The following is a 26,193-nucleotide window of genomic DNA, read 5'->3' as shown; positions in this document are numbered from 1 at the left end:
TATAACTTACATTTTTAATAAGAGGAAGTTTTGTTCTGATGTTTTTTTTATAGTTCCTCATTTAAGCAGTCGACTTTTTCTATGTTTATTAAAAATGGCTTTCATATCATCTTGTCTTCAACTATTCATTTAAACAAGACTGAGTGTTTCAGATTGCTTGCAGCTCCCAAGAGCTTATGCACATGGCCCATTAGACTGTATAAAACATGGACGTAGAGTCAGGGAGTGCACTCATTGATGAGGACCAAAGTTGGTGGTCATCACATCAGAGATACAGACTCCAATTGACTTAGTCCAATCAAGAAAACGGCATGGTGGTGAAGTTCAGGCCATTGTATAGTCGTCTGCCAAACAGCTACAACACAGTAGCTAACAAACATGCCCCTAATTACGTATATGGCCGGAGGTTGCCTCTTAAGTTGAAGCCAATGTGGAAGTGTACAAAACTGCTGCTCCTCCACTGTCCACTTGTGGCTGGCTCCGGAAGTACCGGAAACCACATACACACCAATTGAAAAAAGCTGATCTTTACAGCAGAAATAAACATGTTTACAGCCTGGTACAAAAAATAATAAAGAGTTTAGTCTGAATAACTAATTTCTCTTCCGGCACACACTGTACAGTGTGTGGTTTTTTTAGTAACACAGCAGTTTCGAAGATATAAAGATTACGAGATTTGCATCATAAGAGGCACAGCTGACTTGATTGAAAGGCGGGAACACTGTAGCTGTTGGCTAGGGGGCTCAAAGCCGGCCTCTTCGCCTCACACTAGCTTGACAGAAGTTAGGTCGAGTTCAGCATTTCCAATATGGCACCTGCTGATGATTGGCTTCAAAACAGCGCTTCATAAACAGCTGGGTGACGTTACGTCTATTTATTATACAGTCTATAGTTGAATTATGCTAAACTTTTAGCCAACAGTATGTTTATCGCGCAGTAAACATGTTTTATTCTGTTGTAAAAATTGGCATATTGATGTACGCTCAACCTGGATGGACCCCCTCTACTCCCCAACAGTTGTTGAAATATCCCAATATGAATACGTCAACCTAATGGTGGTGCTAATGGAAAAATCAGAGGATCACTGAAGTGAGAGGGATTTGCCTTCACTGAAGCATGTTTTCACAAATTATCATGACAGTCTGTTTGATCATTTTATTGATATTTCAGTTGGGGCCGAAGTGGTTGACCAACCGACCAGATGACAAGACAAAAACATGAAGTTTACATGTGGTGTGTCCCAAAGCTACCATTTCATTTTAAGAACCACACTGAAATTTGGGATTGTAGCATCAGCTGGATTTTATCCTCTCTCTAGTGCTCACACTGTGGTCTGATTCAAAGCCCAGATAGTGGGGGAGCATTCAGCAGTATGATAAATAACTGTCATATGGCTCGCACATTACACGAGTACAGGAACACACCAGTGCACGTCCAACTGTTGAAAACACACAGAGGGATATCAGATTGAACGCACAGAATACCCCCCCGCCCCACAGCTGTCAGCCAACAAAATAGATTTTGCAGTTGCTCCGACAATAAATGAGCCGAGAGCAGAGCAGTATTTAAGAGACAACAGAGGAATATATTTATATCCTCAGATTTTCAGTGTTATGACTGAAGTTAGTGAAGCATTTTGCTCCACAGAGAGGAGTCCTCCATTTTTAAAATCCTGACACCTGTTTCTACAAAATGACAACAGGAAGTTAAACTCAATTTAGTAGATACCATCCACACTAATCATGCGTCAAAAGGTTTTTCATACAAAACAAGTGGGAGGCAAATAATGTGTAAGGAAAGAATAAAACACAAATCCTGATTGTGTTCTTTATTTTCCATTAAAAACATAAATTTACTTTAAAATTGTTAATTTTTACTCAGAAGATGGGGCCCGAGAAAAGCAAGTGACCACTTCACTGTGCAAAGCATGCTGGGTACAGAGAAAAGCAGACTATTGGCACTACTTTCCAACACCTTTTCTCCCGCATTAGGTCATAATCATGCATTAAAAGAAAACAGTGATATACTGTACCGAGAACGACACTTGTGGAGTCCTGGTTTGTTTGAAAAGACTCCTCAAATTAAGACAAGTAACCAGTTGAGATGTGTGCCTCAAGTCTTAGTGAATTGGTTGAGGGTCCGTACCCCACGGCAATCAAAGTTATCATTGGCTGATGCCAACTACTGTACCAGTAGCTAGCAGGATTGAAACCTTCACATAGTGAAAACAGATGGTGAAATTCAAACCAAGCTACACATCAAGCTAGCCTCTTATTTGGCCAATATAAGAAATGAAAGAGCATGCCATCAGCTTGCAAAATTAATTAGTTAGCTTCGGCCAGCTAATGCTAGTTAGTTCAACATTAGCTAGAGATAAAATTAAGAACTTACTCACTTTATAAGGTGTCAATAGAAACATGCTTTTATACATTTTTGGAGGCTAACATGACTTTTTAAGCATGTATGTCAGATAAATTCTGGAATACTCAAGATTCCCAACCAAGAGTTGTTTAGACCTTAGGTTTATACCTGGCTACACTAATTTAGACCTTCCTTAATCATAGCCAGCCCACTCTTTCAACAAATTGATGAGGGCAACCTTTAGCTCTTGTAAACTTATCTTTAACGTAAAACTTCTGCAACAGGCTACACTGAGACTAAAAACAGGAAGCGCTTTTAGTTTCAGAGGAAGGAAACAATGATGGTGAAATGGTCTTAGTTCTCTTGCACTCAAACATCAGGGACACAAAAAAGAAAGAATTAGAAAGAGTGGCGGTCCTTTCCAGAGGCTACATATTGTTCCAATTAACTCCTATGAGAATGGTGATGGCAGCTGTTAGACCCATGAGGTCATCCTTCAGACTTGGATTCAGAATATAGGTCTGTATCCCCCCGAGCCATGCAAAGGGAACACAGCTCGATACAAAGAAGATCCAAGAATGGATGATTGACATTTATTTGTACAATGATGTGCAGAATCTGTCATTAAATTGATTCTGAACCTGGACAAACCCTGGTGTCTACCACAGAATCCAGCAGCAACCACATGGATTCACGCTGGTTGTTGTTTGCTGGCTGGGTGGGGATGATTACTGAGTTCAGGGCTCGGGGCTGCACAGTTTTTCATCGTCAATTTGTGGTTTTCTGTTGTGAGCCACAAAATAGAGAGACTGTAAGGCAGAGGGCCATCCTGTTAGTAATAAGGCCTGGTGGCTTATTGAATGCATCCACTGAACAACAGAAACAAAAAAAAAAACAGGACAAAACCAAAACCTCATTTATTTAGGAAAAATGAAAAGCGGGCATGGCTGCACTGTGGATGGGTTTGTTTCCTCCAGGCTTTAAGGAGGATACTTTGCACCAGGACCATAAATAAAATGATTCCCCGCAGACAGACAAACAGAGCAGCTAATCAGCATCTTTATTATTCTCTGTTCTTAATTATTGCTGGATTAAATTCATATTTGAATGTCACACTTTTTGTTATTATTAGTTGTACGCTAATACTTTCAACTTCTTATTGACGAAAACCAAAAATCAATTCCAGTTTACAACTTTAAAGAAACAGGGAAAGCCGGCTCAGCCATGTGATGGACATCTTCAGCAGAAATACTCTCCAAAGTCACTGAGAACTTTGTGATGATTCGTTTTATCAAGTAAAGTTTGCACCTCATTTCATTTTTGATAGTTTTTTGGGAGGATTTCCTCACAGAGCTCTTTGATAGCGGCAGAAGTCTCTGTAGCTGTCTTTGGTTCCAAATTTCACAGTAGAGAACATTTGAATATTAAAAATCATGACCTATTCTTCTGCCAATTCTGAAAAGTCATGCTACTATTAGGACCTTTAACACTCGCACTTCTACTCAAATTATATCAGTTTTTTAATGCCATCTAAAGCTCGCCATGGCACAACTAAGAGAGCAGACTCAGTCCAAGATGCCAGCTAACAAACCAGCAGCCAGTTAGAACGTTAGCATAAAGACCTGAAGCAGGGAAGTCAGTTTCACCGTTTAAGAAAATAACCCATCTAACAGCATCTCCAGTCTCACTAATATACTTTCTTCACTTAATCTTTCTCAATGCCAAGCTTAGCTTATAATGTCATAGCAGAGATTATGACAAGATGATCAATATTAGCATCTATCTGCTACAGATAGATGGTGACAAAGATAAGAAAGCTACCCCTGCAAATGTAAAGCAAGAGGCAGTATCCATACAGCTTGGTAGAGCATAAGGGCAGGTTGTCTTTGAAGCTTAGAGAAATTTAAATGTTCTCTCTCACTCTCTCTCTCTGTCTCTCTCGCTGCCTGAATGATATCTGTGAATGCAAAGAGTTTTTTTTATCTTGTTTCAGATCTGTTAATTATCAATGTGCATTTATCTATAATGTATTCTGCGATGTGATTCATTTCACAACAGGTCAAACGTTTTGATCTCATTCTCAAGAGATTTTATCACTTACGTGTTCCATAACCAATAAATATTAAGGGAAAATGATGATTATAATATTCCGTCGTTGTGCACAGAGCAAAAACTGTCTTATACAAACGAGTCCTCTGCAGATTCAGAGTGTTTGGGTAGATCCAGACGTGAAGTATGTGGCTCGTGTGTGATTTAAAATCAGATTTGCAGATTCCAGTTGGTCAAATCTTGAACCACTAACAGTAAAACAAAGATGTATTCAAGTGGGATGCAGATGCAGAAAGCACTGGGGAGTTACACAGGACTTCCACCAGATATGTGTCAGGTCCGTCTCCGATCTGCTGCAGTCTGGCTCCGTGCTCTCTCGTCCATCAACACCGTAAACTGGTCAACACCCACCAGTTGCGTTTTCAGAACGCAGCACAGAGCAGGACCTCCGGACAGTTGGAATCATGTGACCAAGGTTTCCTGCGATAATCACTGAATCAACGATTATCCAACTCCTCTCCTCATCCATGTTATCTTTATCAGCCTCTGAAAACCTCTGACCTGTGTCAACAGGCCTGGCTCTGCTCAAAATTACATTTTGTTGTTGTAGTTAAGTTAAAAACAATCGGGCGATAGCATGAAGTGTTTTATTCTGAAAATTAACCGGATGTTTTAATTTTGTTTTGGTGCCTGACTTCCTGTCGCACTCAATCTTCTCTGTTGAGATTGTTGCATTGTGCTTCGGCATCCATCAAAAATGGAAGTCTTGCGTATCTAATCCAGAGGGCTTCGGCGTGCTGGATCAGAGACGCAGCCGGAACGCAACGGAGCGAATCCAGTGGAGGTTAACACTACGACTAGAATAGAAACCTATCAGATCCTATGCTGTGACAGATCGGAGACAGACCGGACACCGATCTGGTGGAATTAGGCTGTTAGCCAGGTGCATAGAGCATGGGTATGACTGGAAACAAGGGACGGAATACCATATTACAACCAGGCACTGGTGAAAACGATGAAAAATTGTACTTTTAAAATGAGAAAATATTCAAAGTAATTCTTTGATTTTTACAAAGTGAACGAATATTCAAATATTCCAAAAATCCCTTCTGGAAACATCACTGGGGAGCTTGTCTGAGGATAACCAAATGATGAAAACCAGCTAATAACACTTTACTTCATAGACCAAGCATTTGAAACCTTCAGACTAGAAGTTACGTATGAAACAATGCTAGTCCAGCATCAAATGTAAGAGAGAACTCTAAAGGGCTACCAGCACAAGAGGAGAAGCAAAAAGTTGTCCATGGTACACCCTAACACATGTAAGACTTGCAGTTATATTCCCCAATAATAAACCTCTAGAGCTTGTTCCTTGACCTTCTTTTAAATAAGACCATAAAAGGTTCAACCTCGTCATACGACTTTGGGAAAAATGTTCCTATGCACTGTAAAAAAAAAAAAGAAAAAGGGAAACCAAACAAGCCCTGAGGAGTTTCCTTTTAGCTTAACCAAGTTTCCAAACCACAAACAGTTTGGTGGTTTAGTCTGACAAATGTTCTGGTAAGAAGACAGAAACAGGGCTGCGTTTGGACAGAAAATACAGCAGAGGATCTCCTGCCTCCCTATTAAAATCTCACATATACAGTTAATGCACTCACACAGACATTGTTGAGATGACATCACTGCAGTAGTACGGGTAACTTTCAATCTCTCACTCAGTCAAATTTCAGGCTCTGTTAAGAAATCCCATTATTTCCATGAGAATATGAGCTGCAGCTGCCCCATAAAAGATAGCATCAGCCTTCAGTGAGCTGGCTCAGTTGAAACAAATGAGTTCCTATTGAGAAGTGTGTCCACTTGGCTGTGGGACAAATGAACAGAGTGCTGTGTTTTGCCCACAGAGCTGCAGCGGGGCAGCAACTGCACTTTCCCGCTTGATCTCAGGCCAAACAAAAAGCGGGCTCCGTTCTGTCATGACCTCATGCTCATATGCTTAACCAACTACTGAACAGATCCCACCACATCCAGAACCACATACCGGCACGTAATTTTCTTTTTCTCAAAATGAACTCCTCATCCATCAGGAGAGGAATCAAATGGGAAGAAATATTCACATATTCAAATATTTCACATGGATATAAGTACCACTAAAAAATAGTAAACGCAAAATTCTTCAGAGGTACAAGAACTTTAAAACGAAAAAACGTTTCCTGTGACTGATTTTATTGTATAAAAGTCAAGGGCAAAAATTAAACCGTCCAACCGCCTTTTCAGAAATACTTATTTTCCTCCTCCGGTTGAAGGTTTCACTCCTTTGCAGACTTTACTATCCCAGAGGTTTGTATGCAGCCTGAAGAGAAGACTTACAACTAGCAGCACAAATATAAATGAATATTCCCCTAACAGTCCTCTAAATAGATATGAACAGTGACAGGGACAAGCAGCAACCTTAGGGTTTGAAAAATGACGCCAATGCGGTAGTACAACTGCAGTTCCTTTAGTGTCCACTTGAGGCCAGCTCCAAAAGCTCAGGAATCTCCATTAACACTCATGTTAAAATCACCATCTTTACAGCAAAATTAAACACGTTTACAACCTAGTACAAAAAACATATTCATTCTGTTTGGCTCATTTCTACATTCATTCACTCTGTACATGGGTTGAATTTTTTATGACTCATCCATTTTGAAGATATTAAGACAAAGAGTTGGGCGTAGATTTATATAATCAGAGGCCTGGCTGAGTTGATTTATGGTGCGTTCACACCAAACACGAACGCACGAATGACTCACTCTATTCGCGCATCAAAATTGCGTGTAAATGAGTGCCAAGACGCAAATATATACACGAGAGGGATGGGGGCTCCCACGTCTAAGCTGTCTGTTGTCAACAAACAGAATACAGTGGAGGCTGGCTTGACTTTCGTTTCAGAAGTGGAGGCTGGCTTGACCGCAGTAACAAGGTTGAGCTCGCGGACATTGAATGGGGAAGCCGTTTATACTAAATGGGGAGATAACTTCCTACTACAACAGCTGATAGCGGACAGACAAAGTTTTTCACAACTCACCACATAATCCTCCTCACTCTCTGTCCTCACAGTGAGCTCCTGTTTATTCCTCATCCCATAAAAACAGGTAGTGTCACAGAGTTTTGGGAAGCTGTACGATGATAGAATCAAAGGTTCCCATCATAGACTGTATAAAATATGGACGTAGTATCCGTGACGTCACCCATCTGTTCCTGAGAGCTGTTTTGAAGCAAATCGACGGCAGCAGCCATATTGGTAATGCGGAACTCAACTAGGCAGAGTGTGACGTAGTGTGAGTCTCTTAGCCAATGGCTGTGTGTTCCCGACCGGGATTCACGTCAGTCATGTCCTTATTTGGGCAAAACTCATAATCTTAATATCTTCTTAACCTTCACGTTAGAAAAAAATTCACCCCCCGTACAGTGTATGCCATTAGAGAGATTAGCGTTGTAGGGCCAAGCCGTTTTTTGAACCAGGCTGTAAACATGTTTATTAATGCTGCAAAGATCGTCTTTTTCCCATTCATATCTATGTGGTTTCCGGTGTTTCTGCAGCCAGCCTCAAGCGGATTTTCGATGTATTGCAGTTTATATCACTTCCGCATTGGCTTCATCGTTTGAGACCGGAGTTTGCCGCTTGGTTCCCATATATTCCAGATGAGGGAATCTCCGCTGGTCCATACGTCACACAACACACGTCCCGGGTGATCTGCACGCCGATTGGCTATCGCGCTGCGATTCATTCGCTTGAGTTCAGATATTTCAACTCTCGCGAATTACTTGCGCGAATGAATTCGCATCATACGCGCGAATGGTGCGTGCTATTTGCGCGAATGATGCGCGCTATTCGCGCGAATGATGCGTGCTATTTGCGCGAATGATGCGCGTCATTCGTGTTGCCCGATTTGCGCGATACGTGCCGCCAGAACAGTGCTCGCGTCTACTCACGTCTCTGCATTGACTTTACATGTACTTCATTCGCGCCAATGATTCTATTCGCGTGTGGTGTGAATGCACCATTACAGGCGGATGCAATGTAGTTGAATGCAAGGAGGCTTACGGCTGCCTCAGCTCCACCTTTTGGTCTTTTTCCAGGGTGACTGTAAAATAGGTTTAAGGCTGATTTATACTTCTGCGTCTTGCCTACGCAGCAGGGACATGAGCACCACATACTTATGCGTCGATGTGTCCGTGACGCGCAGTAATTCTCCTCCGAAACGCTTGAGGGCAGTGTGGTCTCTCTGATGGCCAGTCGCCTGCTTACAGCCCCACTACGATCTCTGTTTACTTTTCCACAGCGATTCAGAGTGTGTAATGTTAATCTACAGCCGATACATGTTGCTGTTTATCATACAGACATGATTACATGAAGAATATAGAGGAGGAGATGAAATACACAGCCGATGAGCGGGGATCCAAGAAGTGCTATAAATGCGGGAAACACAATGCCGCCGAGCAGACCAGTCACAGGGCTTGCGGTCCGCGTCCATGCTACGAGTAGTTACATTTTGGAGGAGGTGCATGTCAGCTACATGCGTAGGCCTCTGCGTAGGTCCGCGGACCTCCGGTGTGGGCTACGGCGTCAATTCGATGCAGGAGTATAAATCCGGCTTTAGTAAGCATTTCCAGTTTGTGTGCAATTCAGCCCTTTCATGGCATTTTTCTGCCATCCCGCAAAATCCTGGAGGGACTGATAAAGTAACTAGTGTCAGGTAAATGTATTGACGTAGGGATTTGAAATTAAATTAAACATAAAAACGCTTAAAGCCAGGGTTGGTAGTCTCGGAAACCTAGCATGAATTTGAATGTAGCATTTCCTCATGACTCCATCTAACCCCATTCCCCTCCTCCCTCGGAACTCCTCCAAAACGACGCATGAATGGATTAAAATTTTGGCAAAAAAACGGTGATTGGTTGGTGTTTTCCCAGGTTTACTCCGGCTGTAGATAGCAGCTTTTCTTCTCTCTTTTTTAGGAACACATTATGTATTGATTGCCATCGGGACATAAAGATCATTTCAACCAGTTTGACAAAAAGTGTATCTAAATCTGACTACCAACCCCAGCTTTAAGTAATGTGAACGTACTGCCATTAGGTTTATGTCAGCGACACAAAGGGATTTACAGCACACTGCAAAAAAAAAAAAAAAGCCTTGGCTCATATTTTCAAAAGTAAGTTTTACAGAGAATACGGAACATTGCACCAAAATTGACTAAATGAAAGTTCCCTACAGCAACTACAAGGAACATATTAATCATATGTAAATTATTTATGAACAGTTTAATAGATTTGTCCGTAAGCCCCATAGACTGTATAAAATAGGTAAGCCCTTAAAAGAGTTACTTTGGACAACTACAGTATATCACAATCTCTATCCCAATAAAGGAATAAAAAGGTACCAGATGGACAGTGATGTGTATCATTCAGCATGTGGGAGCGTCTTTTTCACATATTTGTTGCCTTTGGGGCTTGTTTTGACAGAGGTTATCCCCCTATGAGCTATCTGTCAGCTGTGGTGGCTTTTCAAATCAGGTCATGTTTCTCTTCCAGGGTTAAGATCACACTAATGATTGAAAAGGTTTTTGCTGGAGCGAGCTGCCACAGGTCAATTCTTCCAGACTGCCTCCATCGCTGCCAGTTGTCCTGCCTCCAACCTCTCTGGCAGGAGCTCCAGCCCCCGAAACTCTTACAGGGACCACTTGTAAGTTGAAAATCTGCATGAAATTTGGCTTATTTATGTGCCAAACAAGAATGCCGTGCAGAGGATTTGGTTTCACTGTGCACAACTTTGAGAGGGAAAATTAATCATAGGTATATATAAACATGCCAGATTTGTAAAAACCTGTAGATAAAGCAGGAGATGGATTGTTTACGTAGAGTAATTTAACAACACTGTAAAATGATACCCAATATATTGCCAGAAGTAATTACAGCACACAGTTAACACTGAGCATTGGAGTGAGACTGGCTTATTTGTAATTAAATATTTTATACTTTTTACAATGTTGAAGCTCGGCCAGACATCAGGTTTATTGTACAGACCTCAATAAAGACCAGAATTACAAAAACAGGGCAGGAACGAGGCAGACCAATGATCAATCAGAGACTCTGGATAGAGGATTGAAACCATAGACTGTATAAAATATGGACGTAGTATCCGTGACGTCACCCATCTGTTCCTGAGAGATGTTTTGAAGCAAATCGACGGCAGCAGCCATATTGGTAATGCGGAACTCAACTAGCTAGAGTGTGACGTAGTGTGAGTCTCTTAGCCAATGGCTGTGTGTTCCCGACCGGGAGTCACGTCAGTCATGTCCTTATTTGGGCAAAACTCATCTTAATATCTTCTTAACCGTCATGTTAGAAAAAAATTCACCCCCTGTACAGTGTGTGCCATTAGAGAGATTAGTGTTGTAGGGCCAAGCCATTTTTTGAACCAGGCTGTAAACATGTTTATTAATGCTGCAAAGATCGTCTTTTTCCCATTCATATCTATGTGGTTTCCGGTGTTTCTGCAGCCAGCCTCAAGCGGATTTTCGATGTATTGCAGTTTATATCACTTCCGCATTGGCTTCATCGTTTGAGACCGGAGTTTGCCGCTTGATTGAAACAATCCTCGGCAGGGGTCAGAGGTCAATGTCTCGAGTGGTTTCCTTTTGGTCAGCATGAATAAAAAGGAAACTTTTGTTCACATTTAAACTCTGAGTTACTCTGAATCTGAGGAATTGAAGCCAATGTGGAAGTGTTAAAAACTGCAGTTCCTCCAGTGTCCGCTTGAGGCTGGCTCTGGATGTACCGGAAAGTACATTCACATCCATTAAAAAAAAGGCGATATTTACGGCTGGAATAAACATGTTTACAACCTGGTACAAAAATCGAGTGTAGTCTGAATACCTCATAGTCTTGATCAGCACACCCTTTAGAGGGGTTGATTTTTTTCATTCTTCATTTCAAAAGTATTATTAATTTATTAATTTGTGTAAATTAAAAACAACTACACCTGCTGATATTTCAGAAGTCTGCAACATAAAACCACATAAATCTTTAGTTCTGAGTATCAGGTTGAGCCCTTACTTGATTTATGTATGATAAGTTAAATTTAAGTATGATTTATTTTCAGTTTCTGTTATTTCTCAGAGGTGAATAAAACCCTTTGGGTCAGTTTGACATTTTTTGTCTGTGAACTTCTATAAATCTATTTGTTTTTGCATGTAAAATCAAAATGTTTTGCCCTTTACTTCATTATCTCTTATTGTCTTTTGTGTAAGCTTCAGTGCATGTGGTAATGCAGAGGTTATAACTTCAATACTTCTTTAAAGTAGGTTTTAATAAGGTCATAAGAAAGCAAAAGTTAATTTATTTTGCAATATTATAACTTAAACAAACATTTGGGCTGTTTGTTATTGAAAGGGCTTATCATACTTTATTTCCTCCCGCCTTGACGACCGCAACTCACTGTACACCTGTCTTAACCAAAAATTAATCCACCAACTTAAAACAGTGCAAAATGCAGCAGCTTTGCATCCCTACACTGGCTACCTGTTGCTTTTAGGATTAATTTTGAGACACTTTTACTCACATTTAAAGCACAACATAGACTCACCCCTCAATACATTTCCGAGCTTTTATCCCACCAGGACACAGCCTGAGATCATCTGGCAGTGCTCTGCTTGCTATTCCACAGTCTAAACTAAAAACTAAAGGCAACAGGGCCTTTGCTGTCAGAGCCCCGACTGTGGAACAGCCTGCCAGAGGAAATCAGGCTTGCAGAGTCAATCCCTAATTTCATTTCACTACTCAAGACACACCTTTATATTAAAGCTTTTATTTTGTGAATGAATCTTATTTTTTTAATGTTTTACCTCACCTTTTATTCTCTGTTTGCTTTTATTGCCTCTCTCATTCTATCCTCTGTTTTTATTGTTTTTGTGAAGCACTTTGTTACTTGTATTGAAAAGTGATATACAAATAAAAGTATTATTATTATTATCCTTTTTTTGCAGGGTTTTCTATTGTCAGTGTGATTTCTTAAAGGAGGCTTTTTCAACACATTTATACATTTGTTCTTTACTGAAGTGAGTTGGCATGAGAGTATTCTCATCTTTTTTGAATATGCAGATAAATAAGGAAAATGAATAATTACGCTAATCTTGATTCTTGAATACTAAAACACACAGAACAAATGGGTCCAGGAAATTTATAAAAAATAATTAAAAGTCAGTCATTTGAGAGAAAGTTTCTTGGACGGAGATGATGAGACTGAAAACACTCTAGTGTTTATGTTGCACATAAGGCTGCAGCCAGCAAGAAAGATCACCACGGCTGTAAAAAGGTAGAAACAACAAACCTGGTTCTGTCAGAAGGTAGAAAAAAACTGCCACACAGCAATTCTGAAGCTCACTCATTAACACGCTGGATCACACATATTTGCAAAATGTGCCAAATCTTTTTAACCATAAATTAATTACTAAATCAGGGAGGATTCTGCAGCCTAATATCCGGCAACAGTCAACACTAAAATGTCATCTACGTTGAAGACCTCTTCTTCAGGTGAGCAGCAAACCTCAGGACCTTTAGTCATTTTCATCTCCTTCAGTACTCTCAAACATTCCTCTGTGATTTACTTTGGAAATGGATTATTTCCCCACAAAATGTAAAAATGTAAATGAATATTGGTCTGTTTCCAACATTGAGTTTGCAGCTGTGTTTCTGTGGCCAAGTCAAACAGCAAAGGAGCTACCGAGCCCAGGTGCACAGCAGGGGGGGTTCCTGACACCAACGCCGCCCCAGCTGCCTCCGACTACAAGGTGAAGACAGAAACACGGTCAGCTTGTTTCTGGTACAATAACACCAGATTAATCACCAGGATTTTATTATATTCAACACCTAAAGTGCAAAAGCAGAAGTCATAGAGGTAATGGCTTTTCTCGCAGCTATTTATTTCAACACTCTGTTCCCACTGCAGATATTGGCACTGCCAAATCAAGCAAAGCGGTAGCAATTAACAAGCTAGCATAAGTTTAGATGTGAGAAGCAGCAGGTCTGGGTGTGATGAGAGTAGCAGGAGCAGAAAGTAGAGTCTCTGAGTCTGTTTGTGCTCTTCTTACAAGTCTTAAACAAGTCTAAAAAAACCTCTTAAGAGCCACAAGGAAAGGAAATAGTGATATATGATATAGAGATAAAAAAAATATGCCCAGGGTTGTTCACTACAGGTGTCAATTTCTAACTTTGATGCATACATAACACATAATATCACCTCTTATAATGAAAGTGAAATCCATGTTACTAATAGCACACCAGAGCAAATTAAGAAGCCTAATAATGCTTAAATATGGTGCAAATAATATAAAAACACGAAAAACAAATGATCAAAATCCAAAATTAAGTAATCAGCAAGAGTACCTGTTTATTTTAAGAACATTTCCTCAGCTAAGAGCAAGAACTACACAAGCACTGACTAGATTTGAGTGGTTAGAAAGACTTGATTTTGCAGTTCACATTAGCTTGTAGTTGTAGTTTATGTTAGCCGTAGAGAGGCACTAAGCTCTCAATGCTAACTTACCGAGTTTGTGTCGCTCGTTCAGTCTCTTCTTCCTTCTTCTTCGTCCTCCTTCTCTTTATCCACCATGTTAGGCAGAGCTTTGTTCTCTGCCATGCTTGTAATTAGCATCTTCGTCGCTTGAGTTGACAGTGAGATCCATAAACTCACGACATAACAAACAACCAATAAGTATGTACGTCGCTTTGGATAAAAGCGTCTGCTAAATGACATTGTAACATTGTAACATTGTAACATTGTAACAAGGTTGAAGAACAAGGTGCGACCTTTTTATTTACAGTCTATGGGCGTGACAGTTCACAGTCAACAACATTTTGGCACTAAGGTCTTGACATAAATGTAAAAAAAAATCTAACATGTAAAAAAAAATAAGCCAGATAGATTTGTCATTATGACAATACTTCATTTTGTATTTAATAAGTTCTATTAAAGTTTTAATTAATTATATTTTAATTTTAAGAAGGGGGCGGGGCTTAACCCTGACTTCCCTCTCCTCACTTAGCTAAGCTGTGAATCGAAGTTGTGCAAATCATGACTCACAGTTTGTCATGTTTTTGAGCTATATTAAGATGTTTTTCTGATATTTTGCCATCCCCATGCCAAATGGAAAATCAAAATGTCAGGAAATCTCTCAAATAAATATGGTCCACCAGCTAAAACATCACTATTAAACGTTAACGGACAAATACATGTACAATCAAATGTAAGAAAAATTACATTATAGACTTTCTGATGGCTGATTAACTACGACAGTTATTTAGTTGTAATGATTAAGATGAAGATACCAGAGATGGGTGTTTAAACTGAATGTGCAAAGAATGTGCAGCAGTCATATTAAAATAAGGTTGGTTAATTATTTTGTAGGTTAAGAGATTTATGTATGTGTGTGCCTGACAACTTTGAGACAATTTAAGAGACAATTGTTTGGTAAACATCCCTGCATTATTTCAGCCTGATTCACATATCGGACATAATTTTATTAAATCTGTATTCAAAATTTTCACATCTTTCTCTCTTGTAGGAACAACCTGTGCCTTAACAGTTGTGTTATGTATCTATTTATTTACTTTTTCAAATTGTGGACTAAATTACCTAAACCTCTGTAGTAGTAGCAGTAGTACTGTGATAAAACAGGCAACACTTTTAGATTATAAGTTCCTCCTCTCTTACATACCTGAACTAAAGAAAGCAGTGACCACCATTAACGTAGCGGTCTATGTATAAATGTGCATAACAGGAAATAATGTCACACAGGTTGGTAGGGGCTTTATTCATTTAATTTATTAAGATGCTACATAGTCCAACCAGGTTGGGTAGTTTTTATACACCAGAGAGACTACTTGACAAGGAATATTAATCTTCTTCTCAGATAGACTTATTTATTTATTTATTTATTTATTTATTTATTTATTTATATACATACAAAACAGTTTCCCGACTGCTTACATTGATCACGGTGATGGTCAGAGACTCCAGAACAGGTCAGTGTAGTGTGTTTATTACATCCATGCCTGGATCAAGTAGTATTTACATGTAATTATTGTTGTTTGTTAAGTCCTGTTTGGAGTGCCAGGTGAGTTGTATACTGGATCGGAGCAGGACAGTGGTCAATTCATAATAACAGAACAGTACGTTCTGGTGCTTTTAAGATATCCTCCTTCTGTAAAATGTTCTGTTACTCCAACCAGGATTCACTGAACAAGAAGAATTGTTTTGCAAGTACTATGTGACCCAGGATTGATAATCTAAGACGGGACTGTAGCTCAGGGTCAGCTCTGCCCTCCCTCTATGCAGCAAGTCATCCTCAACCCAACAACTTTACAGAGATACAGTTCAAACACAAGCTCATGTTTATTTAAATCATTTACCCAACACTCAGATCCATTGTGTTCCACTCCACTTTACATGAAATCATAGTGACAGTCTGTCATTCTTCTTCCATTGTAGCAAAGGGGAATACACTCTTCTCTTCCGAGGATAAAATGGAATAATAAATATATGAACGATTGCTTTTCATGTCAAATATTGCAAAGTAAAATGACGCTCTCCACTTCTTTTTCTCTCATGCAGATCAGAATATGAAACAACTTAAAGGTCTGCTTTTTCTTGGTTTGTTGGTTTATTTTGACAAGAAAATAACCACTGGCTCTTGAACAGTACAATGTCATTATGTGGTCCCCTCAAGGCTTTAAGCTTTAGGCTGCTGTATGCTTTTTTTTCTCCCCCCTCTCTTTCTCTCACTTAAAAAAAGGTGGTACGCTGCAGGAAGATCAAAGAGGAGACGCTCTTAATCTTGGTGCATTAAAAACGAACACAACTTTAAATGTAGTGAGGATATAACATTAATAAGCAACGGATAAATGCTGAACAAACACCCAAAAACTGAACCGCAGTGGAGTGGGGGCAAAAATCAAACTCCCCAGCAGTGGAGAACAGGCAGCTCAAAACACTCAGCTGATGTCTAACATACATTTGCCCCAAACAAAAAAGAATGTCAACAAATGTATGGCTCAGTAGGAAACAAAAAAAGAGCTGGAAAAGACCGAGGTCCCTTTGTAAGGACACTATAACAGGACCTTGGTGTTGCTGATGTCATCAAGGAAAAACAAAACCATTCGTCTCTACATGCACCTTCTGTCCGTTTGTGGTTTCTCACTATATATGTATGCATGCTTTCTCTGTCTGTGCGTGTGTGTTTATATATATTAATGTACTGTGTATATGTAAATGTATTTATATTCCTCCATCTTGGCCTGAGAATAACTTGCCCAAACAGGTCACAAGGCAAGGCTTTCATCTGGAGAACATTTAGAGAAATGATCTAATCCTACAAATCTGGAGTTCATGTCCGGTAGCTGCTATATTTTTAAATGCTTCAACCCTAACAACAACAGAGAAATTTACTTAAAATCATAAAAATGCAGCAAAACACAAAGGAGAGAGAAAAAAAAATCAGAAAATGTAGTTGTGCAAACCTACAGCCAAATTACATATTATTATCACCATTGAAAAAGCAATTAAATAAGATTCAAAGTCCAGATGCAACGCTCTGTGGTGTGAACGCATGCAATCAAACATCCCTCTCTGACAACCGGGGATGTGGTGAGCACTGAGTGATGGGTGACCATGATAAGGTAGAGTGAAATTAAAAACACAAGGAAAAAGAAATACCTATGGTATAGTGTTTCATACACTGATGAAGGTCGCTCTACAATCAAAGACGACCCGATTTTACAAAGCCTCTGATTGGACGAGTCAGTTTGATAGCCCTGTGTGTAACCCCGACTGTGTGGATCATCTCTCTGGTTAATCCCTTCCTTAAAGGGGGTTTAGCTGGAAGGAACACCTGGATGTACTGTACAGTGGGGGAAGGAAGGGAGTTACTTTTACATATACATAGGCTCTGGCCTCCGTCATTTAGAAAAAGAAACAACATTACACTAAAATGACATTCGCACAATTGCAAACTGACTCAATCGCACCAACACTATCTCGCCAGTGTTAGAAAATCCATTGGTCTGAATCACAAGCATTTAATCAAGTTTCCATTAACCCCGCCCACAGTATCACTCATCTTTGTACAAGAAACTTTGGGAAGCAGACCAGACTGATTATGTGATGATTACGCAGAGGCAAGACCTGTAACAGTAGGTTTTGTTCATAAGATCATAAATCGTTTTTCTTCTTTTTTTTTCTCATACATTACTTTTGAAATTTTTTACATAAATGAGACTGAATCAAAACTAGTACCACCCCCCACCCGACCCCACCCAGCGGCTTTATGGCATTTCTGATCCAAAAATCCCAAATCCCGTGTTGTTTTTCTTCCCCAGAGAAAGCATGCTGCGGCCGACCCAACTGCGCTGCTGTCTACAAGACCAACTTGCCCACGATGACGCCTACCACGAAGAAGAGCACGATGAGGGCCACCGAGCGGGCGCTCAAGCCCTCCTCTCTTTTCATGCCAACCGAGGAGTGCTGAGATGACATCATGTTGCTCTTCCTCATCCGCAGACCATCATCCTCCTGCAACAAGAAGAGGAGCAAAGGGGCAGTGTGTGAAAAGATGTGAGGTCGAAGGATTAAACTAGGAACAAAAGAGAAAGATTAGCGGTGGTGGTTATGGGAGAGTGAAATAAAGAAAGTAATAGTTGATGTTGAAAAGAGGGAGTTTGTCAATCAATAAGATAAGACAGTATTTATTTACTAGCTCAAAGAAATAGGATCTGCTTAAATCTTCATCTGACCAAATCCCCAGAGGACCGCAGAAGGCGCCAGGCTTTAACACACTTCATTTCCCAGCAGCGGGTGGGGGGGTAGGGGCTCTCTGTTAGTTTAATCTCAGCCGCAGGAGCAGCCAACAGTCGTTCTGCCTCTGGCAAGAACTGAGAGGGGAGGAGGAGGAGGCGCTGGTGTGTGAGGGGAGGCCCGATTTCTCTTAGCTGTCTGTGGTGTGTGTGCGTGTGCGTGTGTGTGTGTGCGTGTGTGCGTGCGTGTGTGCTTAATGTCCAGCCAAACCTTAATAAAACCCTAATTTTAAATCTTACTTCATGGATTGTTTTGATTGATGTCACTCTCATTGATTTTTCAAACCCTGAAGTCTGACGCTGATTATAGAAATGAGCAGTTGTACTTAATATAAACCTCAATCTTGAATCACTATCTCTGTACACTTACAGAGAAGGGTGGAGGACACTTCAGAGTCTTGAATCAAGTGTTCCTCTTAATTTGCTTATCTTGATTGTGAACATCAGTCAGGATGAGAAATAATCAAGAAACAGGACTGTGACTGAGAATGTTCAGTGATGTCATCTGCTCATTTTAGTGATTGAGATTAAGCTTCGCTGTTTCAGTGAGAGATAAAGCTCAGCCCTTTTAAACTTTAACATGTGTTATGAGATTCTATAAACATACCATGTGAGAGTTTATGGAGTGGACTTAGGGCCGGGAGATAAATCGATAACGATATCTATCGAGATATTATTTGAGACAAACTGACTTTACATTGATATATCAGGAAGAAAAAGTATTTGATTCAGAAGAGGTGCAAAAATAAAGTTACTGTGTTGTTATAAATTACAGCATAAATACTAACTTGAGCTTTTCAACAATTCAAACATAAAAACTATGACTAACCAGTCACCTGTGAATAGGGCTGGGAGATATTTCCATAATGAGAATTATAATGATTTAATTTCTCTCCATATAAATATAACAAATGTACGATAAAACGCTGATATTTTAACCTGTAATTACACCCCCCAACCACTGGAAAGGGCGGGGCACTAGTTCTTTATTTATTTATTTAACCAGGTAAGAGACTCATTGAGATTTAAAACCTCTTTTTCAAGAGTGACCTGGCCAAGATGGCAGCACAAACTAGGTTACAACACACAAGCACATAAAACAACACAAATAGAATACGGTCACAGTTTCACATGGTTACATGATTACACAGTGCAATCACAAGATCCAATGGAGCTTGTTTCTCTAGTGTGTCTTAAACGCTAGTTCCAACCATAGACTGTAAAAAATATGGACGTAGTATCCGTGACGTCACCCATCTGTTTCTGAAGAGCTGTTTTGAGACCAATCGGCTGTGGCAGCCATATTGCTTCTGTCGAGCCAGTGTGACGTAAAGAGGCGGGCTTTGAGCCTCCTAGCCAACAGCTGCAGTGTTCCCACCGGCAGCTGTGCCTCTCATTGGAAGACTGGTAATCTCAATATCTTCGAAATTGCCGAATTAGAAAAAAATTCACCCCCCTCACAGTGAGAGGACGTCGAGAAATTAGCTATTCAGACTACACTCATCTTTTGTACCAGGCTGTAAACATGTTTATTAATGCTGCAAAGATCGTCTTTTCCCCATTCATGTGTATGTGACTTCCGGTACTTCCGGAGCCAGCCTCAAGCGGATCCTCGATGAACTGCAGCTTTTAACACTTCCGCATTGACTCATATTTTTAGACCGGAGGTTGCCGCTTGGTTCCAACTCAACATTAAACAGAAGAAGAAGTTGGTATGGCACAGCCAAGGAGCAACCTCCGGTCTCAAAATATGAAGCCCACGTGGAAGTGTTATAAACTGCAATTCATCAAGCATCCGCTTGAGGCTGGCTGCAGAAACATCGGAAACCACAGTCACATCAATGTAAAAAAGACGATCTTTGCAGCATTAATAAACTTGTTTACAGCCTGGTTCAAAAAACGGCTTGGGTCTACGTCAAGGGAACAGTAGATTTTTTTTGGAACGTGACGGTTCAGAGGATAATAAGATTATGAGTTTTGCTCAAGTAAGGACATGACGGACCTGACTGGCAGGCGGGAACACATAGCTGTTGGCTAGGAGGCTCAAACTCCACCTCTTTAAGTCACACTTTGAATAGTTGAGTTCAGCATTACCAATATGTCTGCCGCCAACGATTGGCTTCAAAACAGCGCTCAGGAACAGATGGGTGACATCACGGATACTACGTCCATTATTTATACAGTCTGTGGGCACAGCCAATCATGTCGCAGGGTGAGAGGAAGAAAGGCTTACAGATGTGTGAAGTGGAATGTAAAAACAGCTGAAACAAGCTTCAGCGATAGTGAAGAAATCGCAAAACATACTCGCTCAAAGCAGAGTGAAAACATCCTAGACAAGAAAGGCCACTAAACCACATTAGTTCAGATATTTTGGCTATATACTAAACTGCTAAATCCCAGATACAAGCTAATAAACCATCCAGTTTCTTCAACTTTCACTCAGAAGAAAAAAATCTGCCTTTAAAATGATATGAAAGAATTATTTGATATTTATTGTGAAAATGATCGATATTTACTGATATGAAAAATGTCATTGTGTTAACATCTTTTTCAATATCGCCCAGCTCTAAGTAGACTCATCATAAACAATTAAATGTTGTATAGATATATATATATCTTATAGTTTGATCATCACTGTTTTATTGGGAAACATGCTCTGCAGTTTGTGTTGCACAGCTGGAGATATATTCATGATAGTTTTGCAATTCTGCATCCGTGCAACTACGATGTCTCCTTTCTTTTTACACAAGGAAATATACAAATCAATCAACTGGACTCCTCCTTTCATCTCACTCACCCTGATCTGTTTATTTTCTTCCCGTAGCCTCTGAGCCTCCATCTGCAGCCTCTTGCACTCCTCCATGATCTTCTTCACCTCCCCGTCGTCCAGGGTGGAGCTCAATGACTTCTGAGGCAGTGAGGAGGACTCGGACTTCAGCAAGCTTGACGACATCATCTTGTTAGACTCCATGTCATGCTGCACATGGGTGAAAAGTTACAAAGCAATGAGTTTTCTATTGCAGGTATGGTGTTTCCAGTAGGGTTTATTTTTATATCTTGACTTGCAGACTTTCATATACACTGCGTTTGCTCATTCACAGGCTTGCAGGACACAGAGCCTCTATCTCTATGTTTGCGGTAGAATTCACCCAGGGGTGCCTTTCATAAGTGGAGCAAGCTGGTTTCAATCTACATTGTCGCTGTGCAACTGACTCTGTGGTGCACAGCCACAACTGGGAGCCATGTGCACGTATCGCACAGTGCAAAATAAATTGAAACCAGCTACTGTGGGTCCTTCTCTGCTCCTTGTTATTATGAAGCCAGCAGAAGCAGCTCATATCATGACGAGGCGGCGTTTGTGAAGCTGCATGGGGTCGGAGGAGAATCACAAACATAACAAAGTGCATCTGAGGGCAAAAAAAAGAGCCTTCAAAGGGAAGCTGAGAAAGGAGGAAAAACTTTAAATACAGAGAGCTAGGCGGAGGAAAAGAGTAAGACATTCAGACGATGTTACGGTTATAAATAAAGATGAATGATGACAAAGACAGGGAGGGTATTGAAGGGGGAGGCGCAGAAAGAGACGTTACATACAACAAAATTAAATTAGGTAAACTGGTGTGATGTTGAAAACGTTGGCAGCGGACTTTAAGACGTATCATCCCTTGTAGTGGCTTTGAAATGAAACGATTAGTGATGGTGTAAGCTGACAAAGTGAGGCGAGGAGAGAAACCCAATGACGTGCTTACCGTTTTCTCGTTCTCCGACGGCATATCAAAAACACACCTCAGCTTAGAGTCCATCAGCTCATCTGGCTTAGCCTCCTTCCACTACAGATACACAGAGAAACAAGAGATTAGATTATAACAACATTAGTCCTGTTTTAACTTACCTCGACATAAAGGACCAGTGAAACTGTCTGACAGTGTAAAAACTCAAAACAACACCAACATTTGTGGGTGTGCTTCTGTATGTTGCACACCAGATTGATTTGTTTATATTCTAATCTATTCTACAATATATTAAAGCATAGTTTGAGCCTTTCAGAACAAAAGCAGCAAACTGAGAGTGACAGCATGGCTGGCTGCGTGTTTGCAGTTCTCCACAGGAGAACAGGAAGCTTTAAAAACACCAGCCTGCTGCTGGAGGGTCTGAAGCTAACACCACTGAGCAGGAACATCAGAGACGAGGAAAACAAACTGTACATATTTCACTCTTAACTTATTACTGAGATACATTTTTTTTTTATTTTGCCTCATTTACTGATTTGTGTCTGTGTGAACTCCTTTGAGTCTGAGCTGTGTCAGGATTAAGAAATGAAGGATTTGTACTCATAATTTGCATTATTGAATTAACATTACTCTTGCAAACATTTTGATCAGACTGAATGACTCAGACGCACTGATTAAGTCAATTGAAAATAAGTTTCTGCATGTCTGGCTCCAACTGATTCAATATATCGTCGGAAGAAAGGGGAAAGCCACAGGGCTGTCTTCAGGCACACCAGCTTGAGTCGAGGAAAGGGTCTAAAAGCCTTTAATTCATACAGGGCATGACGTATTAAAAGGTAGTGTACAGAGAAAAGGAAACACAAAGTGGTTTCAACCCTCACTGGGTCTTCATCAGGGCGTGGTGAAACAACAGAAACATTTTTTTAATTTAAAGAAATATATATTATAATAATAATTATAACAAATATAAAATAATAATAATAATAATAATATGTAGAAAAAAATACATGTAAGTAGAAGGAGAGAAATGCACTACATGATACCATACAAAATAAGAACAATAATATAGATGGTGGATATAAAAAGTACAAACGTTTTTTAATATCATTAACTATATCATTCTCTGTATTATTTACCATGGAGACACCACTTGTCTTTTCTCTCTGTATTAATATCCAGTTGAAGACGTTATAAACCAAGATCCAAATTCTTGTGCATGTCTCCAACACCTCATCAGTTCTTTTCAAATTCAAAGTAAAGTTTGCCAGTTTGGATGCTATATCTAATACTGTTGTAAGCAGAGTTTAATGAGCACTCTTCTTCTGTCCAAAACCTCACTTAATTGTTACAAGGGGGTACTGGTGGCCAAGTGGTTTAAGCACGCGCCCCATAAACAGAGGCTACATAGTCCTCGTTGCAGCAGTCACAGGATCAACTCCTGGCCTCCATTATTTGCTGCATGTCTTCCCCTAATTCTCTGCTCCACGTATTTCCTGTCTCTCTTCAGCTGTTCTGTCCATTAAAGGCAAAAAGGCCCAAAAAATCTAACTTTAACAGTGTATTCTTACTAAACTAGATCTTTTGTATAATTCCAGTAAAATCTAAAAATGTTTCATTAGAGAACCTGATGACTTCAGAGTTTGTGCATATGTAAATTTTGCATTATTATTGTATCATCAATGGTAGAATATGGAGTAATATTGCACTGTGGGTATTTCATGATTCTTTACTGTCTTTTAGATTATCAAAGTGGTCAAAGATTAATTCTGCCAAATTTTGGTGGTGTCAATCCAGTGTCAGCACCCTAATGTTCAGCAAATGTAAAACCCTCACATTTTGCAGCTGGTTGCAAACTATTGTTTTACAATGAACTGTATCTGTGTGAACATTTCTCCCTTTGCAGATCACCATTCATACTGTAGCTACGCTCCTGTCAGCCTGCATTCTTCATATATATTTGTAATTTATTTTGAATTTGTCATAGTTTGTACTCGTAAGATTACTTAAGACACCTCTATGATCTTTCAACAATTCATCATCAGCTGGACTGAGAATCAAAGAGATTTCATCCAATGAAATGTACCAGCAGGAGGTCTGCAGTCCATTTCTGCTGTGGTCTTTTTTAACCCACCTATAAAAGCTGCTTCAAATCTAATATCTGTGACAGTCCCAGACGCAGATATTCACAATAACTCAGCAGGATTCATCATCAGCCTCGACGCAGTGTCTCTTTTGTTACCATCGCTCAGGTTGATTCAGTGTGTGAAGGCATTTTAATATAAGCGTGAGTCATAACATCATACCAAATCCTGGAAACATTTGCTGACGGGTTAATAATACTTTACTGTAAGTATGCTGGCCAGTGATCTCAAAGAAGAGACCACCCATGTTGTTATGATTTAACTCTGTGTGTCATGACTGTGACAGGACCTCTCACCCTGACTGATCGGCCGCCTCTTTCCTTACAGTCAAAGTAATTAAATCGGATGTGAAAGACTCACCACTCCCTCCATATCGGTCATGTCAGGAGGTGCTAACAGGGACTGGACCATGAACTTGTGTTTGCTCTTCTCGTTGGGGTCGTAGTCGAAAGGCTGCAGCATAACTGAAACAAAGAAACATAATCTGTGTCATTACAGGCTGGACAAAATGAGGTAAAACTTCAGGATCTATTCTCTCAACCGCTGTGAAAAGAAATGTTAGAACAAGGTACAACTAGCAATTTGGTTGTTAACATCCAGGTAGTATAGTAGTGTACTAGTATGGCAATAGCTATTAACTGGAGCTCCAGCACAGGCTAGTTGGGACCATAGACTGTATAAAATAATGGACGTAGTATCCGTGACGTCACCCATCTGTTCCTGAGAGCTGTTTTGAAGCCAATCGAAGGCAGCAGCCATATTGGAAATGCGGAACTCAACCAGGCAGAGTGTGACGTAGGGTGAGCCTCCTCACCAATAGCTATGTGTTCCCGACCAGGAGTCACGTCAGTCATGTCCTTATTTGGGCAAAACTCGTAATCTTAATATCTTCTGAACCGTCACGTTAGAAAAAAATTCACCCCCCCCGCACAGTGTGTGCCATTAGAGAGATTAGCGTTGTAGGGCCAAGCCGTTTTTTGAACCATTCATGTCTATGTGGTTTCCGGTGTTTCTGCAGCCAGCCTCAAGCGGATTCTCGATGTATTGCAGTTTAAAGAACTTCCGCATGGGCTTCATCGTTTGAGACCGGAGGTTGCTGCTTGGTTGGGACCCAACATATGACCGGCATTTTGGGCCGACAGTGAAACAAATATTCATCACTTGTTTAACCGGCAACATATTCTGATTATGACTAGTGACAACTCCTAATCTTTGACTCAACAAAACGTGCACATCCCTTATTACATCTCTATATTTGTGTGACCTCTGAAAAGAGGTTACAAGTTAACACTTCCTTCTTTTAATCTAGGGAACTACTACTAGACAAGTAACCTAAAAGTCACTTTAACAGGCACTCTGAGATACCCACTTTAATGTTAAATGCTCGAATGCTAGACTGTGATGTAGCACCTTGAACTCTCCTCAACTCAAAGTCCTGACAGTACAAGAACAACTTTACTTTATTTATTTACTCTAATTTATGTTATTATTATTACTATTATTATTAGTATATTAATTCGATTTTTTTTATTTATTTATTTTCTAATTAACTTTATATGGCATCATTATTATTATTTTATTTATCTTTTTATTTTCTACTTTATTTCATAAGGCATTTTTATTATCATTATTTTATTATTTCATTTTGTTTATCTTTTTATTTTATAATTAATTTCATATGGCATTGTTCTTATTATTTTATTTCATTATTCATTTTCTACTTTATTTTATATGGCATCATAATTATCATTTTATTTTCATTTATTATTTAATTACTCATTTATTGGATTTGAGAGTCAACCTGTGTGTGGATGCAAGATTTGGTAAGTTCTTCATGTCCTTTATCATTGTATATGAGATTTTGTTTGTGTGTTCTGTACTGCATCTGTGCACATAGACATGTGATGTTATATGTGTATAAATATATATGTCTACATTTTTGGTTAAAATCAATAAAAACAATTTTGGGGGACAAAAAAAAGTCACTTGAACAGACACAGACTTCAATATTTGCCACATTT

General features: G+C 39.8%; 1 protein-coding gene across 2 annotated transcripts in view; it reads right to left on the bottom strand.

Annotated features, from left to right (window-relative positions):
• Positions 1–15,255: 15,255 nt before the first annotated feature.
• LOC117812981 (vesicle-associated membrane protein-associated protein B/C-like) overlaps positions 15,256–26,193 on the bottom strand; it is a 34,250-nt gene continuing 23,312 nt past the window's right edge. The window contains exons 3-7 of one of the 2 annotated variants that reach the window (XM_034683998.1): positions 24,533–24,636; positions 22,050–22,130; positions 21,101–21,280; positions 17,900–18,022; positions 15,256–17,351 (exon numbers count right to left, since the gene is read on the bottom strand). In XM_034683998.1, coding sequence (XP_034539889.1) covers positions 17,211–17,351; positions 17,900–18,022; positions 21,101–21,280; positions 22,050–22,130; positions 24,533–24,636 — 629 coding nt within the window. In that variant the 3' untranslated portion in view covers positions 15,256–17,210. Of the gene's footprint in view, positions 18,023–21,100; positions 21,281–22,049; positions 22,131–24,532; positions 24,637–26,193 lie in introns of both variants that reach the window. The other variant, XM_034684006.1, reaches the window with a different exon arrangement.

Source organism: Notolabrus celidotus, chromosome 1 (genome assembly GCF_009762535.1).
Source record: "Notolabrus celidotus isolate fNotCel1 chromosome 1, fNotCel1.pri, whole genome shotgun sequence".
Classification (NCBI taxonomy): Eukaryota; Metazoa; Chordata; class Actinopteri; order Labriformes; family Labridae; genus Notolabrus; species Notolabrus celidotus.
This window is presented reverse-complemented; position numbering and strand designations above follow the sequence as displayed.